The sequence below is a fragment of the Larimichthys crocea genome, chromosome XIII, assembly GCF_000972845.2.
Source record: "Larimichthys crocea isolate SSNF chromosome XIII, L_crocea_2.0, whole genome shotgun sequence".
Classification (NCBI taxonomy): Eukaryota; Metazoa; Chordata; class Actinopteri; family Sciaenidae; genus Larimichthys; species Larimichthys crocea.
Genome location: NC_040023.1, coordinates 11,559,841 through 11,571,531, shown reverse-complemented (window position 1 = coordinate 11,571,531; position 11,691 = coordinate 11,559,841). Strand labels below are relative to the sequence as shown.

Genomic DNA, 11,691 nt, shown 5'->3' with positions numbered 1-11,691 from the left:
CGGAAGGAATGGAACGGGAGGGAAGGGAACGGAATGGGAGGGAAAGTGGAAGGGGAGTAAAGGAAACGGAATGGGAGGGACAGGAAATGGGAGGGAAGGAAGGGGAGGGATAAGGAAGGGGAGGGTAATGGAAAGAATGGGAAAGGGGAGGGAAAGGAAGGGGGGGAAGGGAGGGGCGGAAGGAAGGGAAGGAATGTGAGAGCGCGCGGGGTGCCGCCGCCGCCGGGGGGGGGGGGGAGAGAGAGAGCACATGACATGACAGGCAGGACTAGCACCAGGCACAGGAAGCACATGGACGGGACAGCACAGGACAGACCGTGGACAGTAACAGCACAGGCCGGGACGCACAGTAAGGACAGCACATGACTGGACAGCCTACTGACGTACGGGACAGCACATTACGGGACAGCCACAGGTACGGGGACATTGACGCACGGACAGGACGAGTGACAGGACAGGACAGGAACAGGACGGTACAGCACCTGACGTGACATCACAGGACAGCACAGTCAGGACATGACGGGACCAGCACAGGACAGCACAGGACCGCACAGCACAGGAATTACCGCACAGGACCGGACAGCACATGACGGGACAGGCACGTTACAGGACCTACGTGACATTACTTTACATGACAGGAGAGGACAGGTACATGACAGCCAGGACTGTACAGGACATTACTGGACATGAGTGATGATTAACATTACATTTTATGACATGCCAGCCACATTACATTACACGTCCTACATGGTACATTACATTACAACTTTACTTCATCCATACGACCTCACATTTAATCACATCACACATTACTTTACATCCACATTACATCTACATTTACATCACATACATTACTTACATCACATTAACATTACATCACATGACTTTACATCACTTACGCATTACTTTCATGACTTCCTACATTACTTTACACACATTACCGTTACAATAAACTGTTACAGTACTTCTTTACAGGCAGGACATTACAGTAGAGCCTGGTACATTCACATTACTTTACATCACATTACAATCACCATTACAATTACATTACATTTACATCACAGCTTACATCACATTACATCACATCATACATACATTACATTACCTCACTTTACTTACATCACATTACTATTTACATCCAATACTTTACATCCCTTACTTACATTACATTACTTTACATTACTAATGCTCACATTACAGATGATTATACATTACAGTACTTTAATTACATTACATTACATTACATTATTATATTACATGACATTATTACATACATCCATCACATTACTTACATCACATTACATTACATCACATTCCATTACATCACCATACTTTACATCACTTACATTACATTACTTTTACATTACTTTACATTACATTATATTACATTACATTACATTACTTACTATACTTTACATTACATTATTTATTACATTCATATTACATTACATTACATTACATTACACTTACATTGCATTTAGCAGACGCTTTTATCCAAAGCGACTTACAGAGGAGGAACATAAGCTGAGAAGGTGTAAAGGACACAGAGTGTTGTTAGTTTGTTAGTTTTGTTAGGCAGGGAAGCATTCTGGAAACGGAAAGGTTTTTACAGTTTTTTAAGAGTAAGAAAGGGATGTTGCTGTTCTAGTAGCCGTTGGTCATTCCACCATTGGGGCGACCCACAGAGAAGAGTTTAGAGTGACCTCGCTTTGCGAAGAGGCGAGGGTACAACTAGACGGTTTGTTATGAGCGGAGTGTAGCGCCCTGGTCGGGACGTGAGCCTTTAGTAAGACGCCTGGATAGGCTGGGGCAGATCCTGAGATAGGCAGGGGGATCCTGGGTAGGCAGGGGCAGCCTAGATCACGGGGCCGCTGAGATAGGCTGCGGCAGATCCTGAGTAGCAGGGGCAGAATCCTGAGATAGGCAGGGGCAGATCCTGAGATAGGCAGGGGCAGATCCTGAGATAGGCGGGGCAGATCCTGAGTGGTTTTGGCTCAGCGTCAGAGCTTTGTGTTTATTCTGGCAGCTACAGGCAGCCAGTGCAGGTCGCTGAAGAGTGAGTGACATGTGACCTTTAGGTTGATTGAAAACCAGTCGCACTGCAGCATTCTGGACCATTTGCAAAGGTTTGATCGCTACACACACACACACACAGACACACACACACACAGACACACACACACACAACACACACACAGACACACACACACACAGACACAGAACACACACCACACCCACACACACACAGCCACACACACACCAACACACACACACACAGACACAGACACACACACACACACACACCCACACACACCCACAGACACAGACACCACACACACCACACCACAGACACACACACAGACCCACACACAGACACCCCACACACACACAACACCCAGACACCACACACACACCACACAACACACCACAGACACCACACAACACACCACACAGACACACACCGACACACACACACACAGGACACCACACCGACACCACACACAGGACACACACACACACACACACACACACGACAACACACACAACACACACACACACACACAGACCACACACAACACACACACACACAGACCACACACACACACGACACCACGACACACCACCACAGACACACACACCAACACACCACACACCACGACACACACCACACACGACACACACACACACCACACACACACAGACACACAGCACACACACACACAGACACACACACACACACCACACACACACCACACACACACACAACAGACACACACACACACAGACACACACACACACACACACAGACCACACAGACACACACACACAACAACACACACACACAGACACACACACACACACACACACACACCACAGACACACACACACCACCACACACACACACACACACACACACACACACACACACACACACACACACACACACACACACACAGGTTAATGCTCCCTCGTCTTCGTCTGCAGGCCGAGCTGACCGAGCTGGTCCAGACGTACAAACAGGAAGTGACTGAGGCGGCGTGCGAGCTGATCTGTGATTGGGCGCAGAAGATCCTGAAGCGTTCGTTCGACACGGTGGTGGAGATCGCTCGCTACCTGATCCAGGAGCACATCGTCAACCCTCGCTGCAGCCAGGCGGAGCTCGTCACCTCAGCAGCACTCGCAGGTGGAGGAGGAAGTACTCAGATACTGATCGCAGTAATGTCTGTGTATATCCTGTTTAACCTGTCTGTCTGTGTGTCTGTCTGTCTGTCTGTCTGTCTGTGTGTCTGTCTGTCTGTTTATCTGTCTGTTTATCTGTCTGTCTGTTTGTCTGTCTGTCTGCCTATCTGTCTGCCTGTCTGTCTGTCTGTTTATCTGTCTGTCTGTTTGTCTGTTTGTTTATCTGTCTGTCTGTCTGCCTATCTGTCTGCCTGTCTGTGTGTCTGTCTGTGTGTCTGTCTGTCTGTCTGTCTGTCTGTCTGTCTGTCTGTCTGTTTATCTGTCTGTTTATCTGTCTGTCTGTTTGTCTGTCTGTGTGTCTGTCTGTCTGTCTGTCTGGGTGTCTGTGTGTCTGTCTGTCTGTTTATCTGTCTGTGTGTCTGTGTGTCTGTCTGTCTGTTTATCTGTCTGTCTGCCTGCCTGTCTGTCTGTCTGTCTGTCTGCCTGTCTGTCTGTCTGCCTGTCTGTCTGCAGGAGGTCCAGCCAAACCACACAAGGTCATCAAGAAGGCTCCGGTCGTCTCTAAGGATGGTGATGGATCATCTGACCAGAAGGTGACTTGAAGCTAACGAACTGAGCTAACAGCAGCTAACAGCATGTCGTCTGTTTCCGATCACATGATCCCTGATGATGTCACTGATGATGATGATGTCACTGATGATGATGATGATGTCACTGCTTCCTGTCTGTCTCTAGAGGGACAGTGGAGACTCTTCGTCCTCGTCTTCATCGAAGCTGCCGTCCGGAGACAAATCCGCTGCAGCGGTCAAACCTTCCTCGCTGGACGCTCCTCCTCCCTCCTCCTCCTCCTCCTCCTCCTCTCTGCGTCCTGCTGTACGTTGACTCCGCCCACTGCCGTTTGTTCAAGGTGTTTGTTCAAGGTGTTTTATTTTGAAGTGACGTGTGATGTCGTGATGATGTCATGTGACGCAGGTTGAAGCCTTCATGAAGCAGTTACCCAGAATCCTTCCTCGGAGCTCCATCCCAGACAAGGCCCAGCTCTCCGTCCGCTCTTCTCCACCTTCGCTGGCGCCCAAAGATGCCTCGGGTGTAGGCGGGGCGTCCGGGCCAGGAGGCCCGGCCGCAGCCGCCGCTGCCAGCGGTGGTGGGGTTAAGGTCATCGCCATGGCGACGCTGCCCCAGCAGCAGGGCGGGCCGGTCCCGGTGGTGATCCTGCCTCAGAGCTGCCTGTCGTACGAGCGGGAGAAGGTCGCCCCTGCACCTCAGCCTCCTCCTCCACCTCCTCCTCAGCAGCACACAGTGGCGGCCCCCACCTCTGTGGTCCAGAAAGCACGAGGGAACGCTAACAAGCGCCCCCTGGAGGTGGTGACGCCGGGCGTGGCCGGTGGCTCCGCCGCACCTCCGGTGAAACGGAAACGTGGACGACCAAGAAAACCTCGGCCGGAGGACGCCCTGCCGCCTCCTCCTCAGCCCTCCCCTCCTGCACCTCCCCCACCCCCTCCCATCATCACCTCCGTGACTGGAGGAGTCATCCAGAAAGCCTCCTCCTCCTCCTCCACCACCACCACCTCCTCCTCCTCGCAGCCCGTGCTGGAGCTGGTGATCCAGGACCAGCCAGGTTTGGTTCTGAGTCCACTGCCCGCAGTGTCGGACCCGGCTCACCGGCTGGTGGAGCACCGCGGCGTGGTGGTGCAGTGTCAGTCCGGCGGCCCGATGGAGGCGGACCGCCACAGCCGGCCCCTGCTGCTGTTCCAGAGCCCCAGCTGGGAGCTGGCGCCGTCGGGGCGGACCCCGATGGTGGAGGTCATCCAGAAAGCTCCGAGACCGAGCAATAACAACAGCAGCACCGCTCCTCCACCTGCAGCCCACCTCCATCCTCCTCCTCCTCCTCTGCCTACTCTCCCTCTGCCCACGGTGCACGAGGAGCAGGGCGAGGTGGAGATCACGCTGACACCAGTGGAGCCACCGCCGCCTTCCACCTCCACCTCTTCTCCTGCTGCTGCTCCGGCCTTCTCCTCCTCCCCCACCTCCTCCTACTCCTCCTCCTCCATTATTATGGTGAAAGTTGGGGAGCATGAGGTGGAGGACATCAGCAGCACCTCCTCAAAGAGAGAAGGACACTAGCTCTTCTTCCTCCCTTACTCAGCTTTTACCTCACTGCAACAAAGCCCTGCCCCCTTTTACCTCTCCCCTTCTCCTATTGGTGGAAATCCCAGATTGGCGACAGGAGAGAGCCAATCGAGGCGGAGAAATGAAGCCAAGACCTCGACTGTCCTTCCATCATCAGCTCCCATTGCACTCAGACTGTCTGCCTGTCTGTCTGTCTGTCTGTCTGTCTGTCTGTCTGTGGCTGAAACCAGAAGAAGAACGACTCCTCAGGTGGCTGGGCCTGAAATCAAACCTTCCTCTTTTCCTCCTTGCCTCCTTGGTCAGATCATCATAAAGACAGAGTGCTGTGAAGGAAGGACACGAGAGGAAGCACACGTATGTTCAGTGTTGAGTCAGGTACTACGGGTCAGAACCTTGTGAAGGTTCTTTGAGCTAAACATGAAAAAATGACTCCGCCTCGATTCACGTGGAACGTTGAGGAACGTTGAGGAACGTCAGCGATGGCAAGGCAATAAAAATGGAAGTTTTGAAGCCGTGGACAGAAAGCAAGGACGGAGGAGACGATCACATCCTGAAGGCTGAGGGTGAATGGAAGCTTGGCACGGCTCGGCTCGGCCCAGCTCGGCTCGGCTCTAAACAGCTTTGGTTTGTTGTGTTTGTGTCGGTTTAGTACATATTTCTGAGTGTGTGTGTGAGTGTGTATCATGAATATCGGACAGACACGTTGTGTAAAATTATTCCTGCAGGTCAGTCGAGGTTCTGGATGTCAGGACCAGGTCCATGGTGGGCGGCAGCCATGTTTGTTTGTAGTTCAAAGCGGCCTGTTTTCCCATCATGCTCTGCTGTGTGATCAGGAGGGCTGGGTATCATGTGACGTGTCAGTGCCATGTTGGATCTGTTCGTTCAGACCAAACATCCATGAAACCTTTTACGCTGGTAAAGCAGCGTATCGTCTGCGTATCGGCTGACTTCACCACGAGCTGATGCCGTTCTACACCGGACCAGTCGAACGTTGTTGAAAAGTTTGTGTTCATGCTCAGTCGATGCAGAGAAACGTTTGGTCTGAACTGAACGTGGATAAAATCCAGGTGAACTCAGCCCAGCCGAGCGCAGTGAGACCCGACGTGACTCCTCATGCCGCGTGAGTCCATCTGTAACTGTTTCAGCCTTCGAGTGCTCTTGATGCCAAACTCCTTCGTCGAACGCCAGCCCGGACGGCTTTTATTCGCCTCCAGCAGAACTCGCGTGATGAAACGATGACCGGTGGCTTTGAGGTGAAGCCCCGCCCACAGGAACACAGGTAGAAGAACATGGCGTCCGCTCAGGCACAAAAAAGCAAAGCACAAAGTAACCTGCCACGTGTCGAAGATGCAGTAAAGATTTTAATGAGGGATGTTTTAAAATTAGCTTCTGTAGCACTGACGCTTAGCCTACCTGATTAATTAGCCTGCTAGCTGTTGTTGTATGTTGCCATGCGCCCTTTGCACTAACTCCTCGTCACCACGAAGCAGCGTCGAGCCGGACGACGAAAAAACGATCCTCTAAATGATTTGCAGTCGATCTCCTAATTAATGAATCAACATCCTGATTCAAACCTCCATCGTCATGGTGACGTCACGTTGCTGTCGTTAGTTCTTCACCTCTGCCAAACGGCCTCTCGCTCCGTGTGAGGGCATCTTCTTCATTGTTGGTGCTACAAACCGCAGGGCTCGGCGGCGGCGGCGGCGGCCTTCGCTGTTCTCCATCCTGTAACCACAGATTTGTACAAAAACCTTTTTTCTGTGTCAAAGTGTGTGTGTGTGTGTGTGTGTGTGTGTGTGTGTGTGTGTGTTTCCCTCCGTCCTGTGACAACGAGAGCTTCAGATCGGTTAAAGGGACACCGAAACACAGCACGACTGTTAAAACGATAACCTGTTGCATGATGGGAAAGTGAGTTTAAGCACTTGTCCTCTTTGACGTGAAGCGAGTGCAGCCTAGCTGACACTCGCTGACGCGCCTTTTTTTTTAGTGCCAAACCTGCTCGATGTTTCCACCTGGTGGACAAACGGTGTCTCTGTTTCCCTTTAACCGGCCGAGCCTCCGCCCTCTTCAGACAGAACTGAAACAAATGAAAAGTTGCACTGTTAAAAAGTTACAAGGAGAGAGAGTTCTTGTATGTTATGAATTTATTGTTATATGCATCGAGAAAATACATTGACGAGTATTTATGGGTGATGTAACGTTCTGCTTTATGCTTGCACTCGGCTAGAGACCAGATTTATTTTTTATTACCAAGGATTTGGTCAGAATAATAATCAGAAGAGATTTTAACAGTTTGAATAAAGAGGGAAACACTTTGTGTAATATTAAAGTGGTTTAAAGCAACATTTCACTTCTGTAAAGGCCTCAGTGACGCGAGTCATGACTGCTTCAGACCTGACAACATCAGAAAAGACTCGACTCAGCCCAGAAATTACAAACGTGAAACCGTGAGTCAGGACTTGATATGTTTAGAACGTGGACTTGACTCAGGACTTGTTGGTCTTGACTCGACTGGTAAGGGGCTTCGGACTTGGCTTTGTTATTAGTTCCAACAAAGACAACATACTTTAGGTCCTGTTGGATGATACAAGAACTACTTACTTTACTTAAGATTTTAAGATTAGTTAGTCTCGACCTGGGACTTGATATTGACTTGGGATCTGTTGATCTCCACCTGGGACTTGTTGGTCTTGACTTTCAGAAAGACAAACAAACCACAGAACTTCCTTAGACGCATAGCAAGGTCTTCGGAATGACTTCCTAATGTAACCCCAAAGTTGCAGTGTGACACTGAAGACAGATGAGATGTGTCTGAGGCCTAAGATCAAAGTGAAATGTTGCTCTTTGTGTTTTGTTGTGAATCTAGAGTTGATGGAAAATGTCCAGGGTGAAACCTGAGGGGACCTCTGCAGGACCTGCTGGGCTAAACTGGGAAAACTGGAAAAGTTCTGGACATGAAAAGTTAAAGAAAGTCTTCACTGATGGGAGGAAGCCCCAGGCTGGATCAGTTTAAGTAACTGGCTTAACTGGACATGCAGTATTTCCTGTAGACACTGGTTGAACGTTCGGAAAACGGGTTGAAGTCCAGCAGCTTCTTAAATCTACATCCTACCTGGACATTCCTTCACAAACTGTAGATGTTTGGGAGGAGACAGAAAGATCAGCAACACTGTGGAAGTTTAGTTTGAAAATAAATCAAAGAAATGGTTCATGGAAAGTCACCGATGGGTCTGAATAGTCTGACTGGACAAAAAGCTTGATCAGAGAGTCAATAAAGGACGTTTCAGAAATGATTTAGACCAAGTCAGTGATGGGAAGACGATTGGCTCAGCTTAACCCTTAAACTGGGCTAACTAGGACTGTTGGACATGTCCAGTTACCTTCATGGCACTGTCGGTATCCAGAAAAGGTCAGAGGAGATGTCAAAGGTTGGAGTTTGACCATCCAACCGGCCTGAACAGGTCTTGGTTTGGCTCAGTTTGGCCCTTTAACTGGACTAACTGAGACTTTTTGACAATTTTGAGATGTTTTTAGATGTCTATGTAAGCAAGAAAACCAGTTTGACCCCTTTAACTGCAGGAACTGGACATGAGGAGCTTCCTTTATCTGTATCTTTCCAAGAAGTCTGGAAGATGTGCCGAACAGATACAAATCTGTCTTGACTTGGGACTAGCTAATCTTGACTCGCTGACTTTCAGAAAGACAGATGAGCCGTGAAGAACTTCCTTTGATGCATACCGAGGTCTGAACTCCTGTTGGGTCAAACAAATAAGAGCAACTCTTTGGGCAAAGTTGTCAGTCAGGTTGTCCAGCAAGTTTTCCTGTCATCATCAGGCAGTCTAACTGTATCTTTAGAAGATCCAAAAAGGAATCAGACGAATGGTTCATGGGTAGTCGGAGGTTAGGCCCTCGTCCTGGTACCACTCAACCTGCGGAGTCCATACCAGGAGGTTGTGGAATAGTTCAGAACACGCAGAATGACTCCAGTTCGGCCCCGTTTGGCCCAGTTAGGACCTGTATCAGGAACTCAGGTTTGAAGGTGGAGGTGGTCGTGGGAATCTTTCACTGTGGAGCCACGTTGCTCAAAAAAACAAAACAAAAACCAGAAACGGGTCAGATAATCAAAGACTAAAGGATCGGGAATCGGGTAGCGATGCGTTAACCTCGAAGGATCAGACTCAGTGACACGGCGACCTCTGATGTCACTTCCTGTACCGTGGTATTTGAAGATGCTGCATCATTTCTGACTTCATTAATCTGATTTATTGAAGTTAAAATGACGCTCAGAGCAGCTTCACCTTTGTTCACCTTCGCTTCAACCAGCAAAACGTCACAGGAGGTACACGACAACCTGGTCAGGTGACCTGAAGAGAGGTCAGAGTAGTCTCAGACATTTGAACCTCAAGTAGGTTGTTGTCAGGTCACATGACACGCCACGGGAGAGTGGTTTACCTTGACCTGAACTACGCTCAGGTGATGTCAGAGTCTGGTGGTTTGAAGGTGAATCGACGGTTCAGGTGACAAGATGACGAGATGTCTGTACGTCCGAGCTGATCCTGGTCAAGCATCGCAGTCATTGTAACGATGACGATGACGATGGTTAACTCCCAGTCTAAACTGAAAGTAGCTCTGTTTCCTGTCAGACGCCTGCTCGGTTTTTATCATTTAATTCAAATAGATTCAAGAAATTTAAAGTTAATTCTTAAATTTTTGCCCTGAGTGAAGCCTTCCAGGCTTCGCTACCTCTCAGGCTCAGGAACTCTGGGTAATGAAGTCCTTACCTGAGCAGGTGTCTGACATCAAACAGCCACATGTCGAGCTTCATGCTGCCAATTTCTGTTTTTGCTCGGTCCAAGAAGAGACTCGAGTTTTTTAATTTATTGTTTGTCTGTTTGTCTTTGCTCTTTCATACAGTTGTACAGCTTGTTGATGTGCAGATTTTATTATTATTATTATTATTATTGTTGCTGTTGCTATGGAGATATTTTCTTTGTGGAAGGCGCTGTCAGCTTCCTGCATGGACTTCCTGTGACCGTCTTTAATCGTTTAGTTTTTTTCTTTGCCGCCTTCTGTTCTTTTGTTTTTGCACTTTGCTGTTCTGATTAAATGTTGAAGGTCCAAAACAGTGAACCCCCCAATAATCAGTGAAATGCACCTTTACTTTACCTTCACACCTGTACCTTCACACCTTTACTTTACCTTCACACCTGTACTTTACCTTCACTTTACCTTCACACCTTTACTTTACCTTTACTTTACCTTTACACATTTACTTTACCTTTACTTTACCTTCACACCTTTACTTTACCTTTACTTTACCTTTACACATTTACTTTACCTTCACACCTTTACTTTACCTTCACACCTGTACTTTACCTTTACTTTACCTTCACACCTTTACTTTACCTTCACACCTTTACTTTACCTTCACACCTTCACACCTGTACCTTCACACCTTTACTTTACCTTTACTTTACCTTCACACCTTTACCTTCACACCTTTACCTGTGAGGTTTGTTTTTCTTTGTTTGTTTGTTTGTTTGTGAAGAGAAACAGAAAGGTGAGGGAGGACAGAAACATTAATGTGAATCTATTTTCCTACTGACTGGAATAAAGGAAGAGACGTTCACTGGCACCAACGAGTCCTGACACTTCCTCTTCATCTCATTCTGTCACTTCCTTTTCTTGCTCTCTTGTCCTTCTCTTCCTTCTCCTCTCCCGTCTCCTCTCTCGTCTCCTCTCTCGTCTCCTCTGTTGCCTCCTATCTCGTCTCCTCTGTTGCCTCCTCTCTCGTCTCCTCTGTTGCCTCCTCTTGTCTCCTCTGTTGCCTCCTCTCCCGTCTCCTCTGTTGCCTCCTCTTGTCTCCTCTGTTGCCTCCTCTTGTCTCCTCTGTTGCCTCCTCTCTCGTCTCCTCTCGTCTCCTCTCTCGTCTCCTCTGTTGCCTCCTCTCCCGTCTCCTCTGTTGCCTCCTCTCCCGTCTCCTCTGTTGCCTCCTCTCGTCTCCTCTGTTGCCTCCTCTCGTCCCCTCTGTTGCCTCCTCTCTCGTCTCCTCTGTTACCTCCTCTCTTGTCTCCTCTGTTGCCTCCTCTCCCGTCTCCTCTGTTGCCTCCTCTCTCGTCTCCTCTGTTACCTCCTCTTTTGTCTCCTCTGTTGCCTCCTCTCTCGTCTCCTGTTGCCTCCTCTCTGGTCTCCTGTTGCCTCCTCTCTGGTCTCCTCTGTTGCCTCCTCTCTCGTCTCCTCTGTTGCCTCCTCTCTCGTCTCCTGTTGCCTCCTCTCTGGTCTCCTCTGTTGCCTCCTCTCTCGTCTCCTGTTGCCTCCTCTCTGGTCTCCTCTGTTGCCTCCTCTCTCGTCTCCTCTCTCGTCTCCTCTCTCGTCTCCTCT

General features: G+C 49.2%; 1 protein-coding gene across 1 annotated transcript; it reads left to right on the top strand.

Moving 5' to 3' along the window:
• The first annotated feature begins 2,912 nt into the window (after positions 1 to 2,912).
• On the top strand, positions 2,913 to 10,433 carry LOC113747295 (formin-like protein 5). Its single transcript, XM_027286640.1, has 4 exons — positions 2,913 to 3,184; positions 3,694 to 3,773; positions 3,916 to 4,053; positions 4,153 to 10,433. Exons 1-4 carry the CDS (start codon positions 2,962 to 2,964, stop codon positions 5,302 to 5,304), a joined length of 1,593 nt encoding a protein of 530 aa, XP_027142441.1. The 5' UTR covers positions 2,913 to 2,961; the 3' UTR covers positions 5,305 to 10,433.
• Positions 10,434 to 11,691: the final 1,258 nt, after the last annotated feature.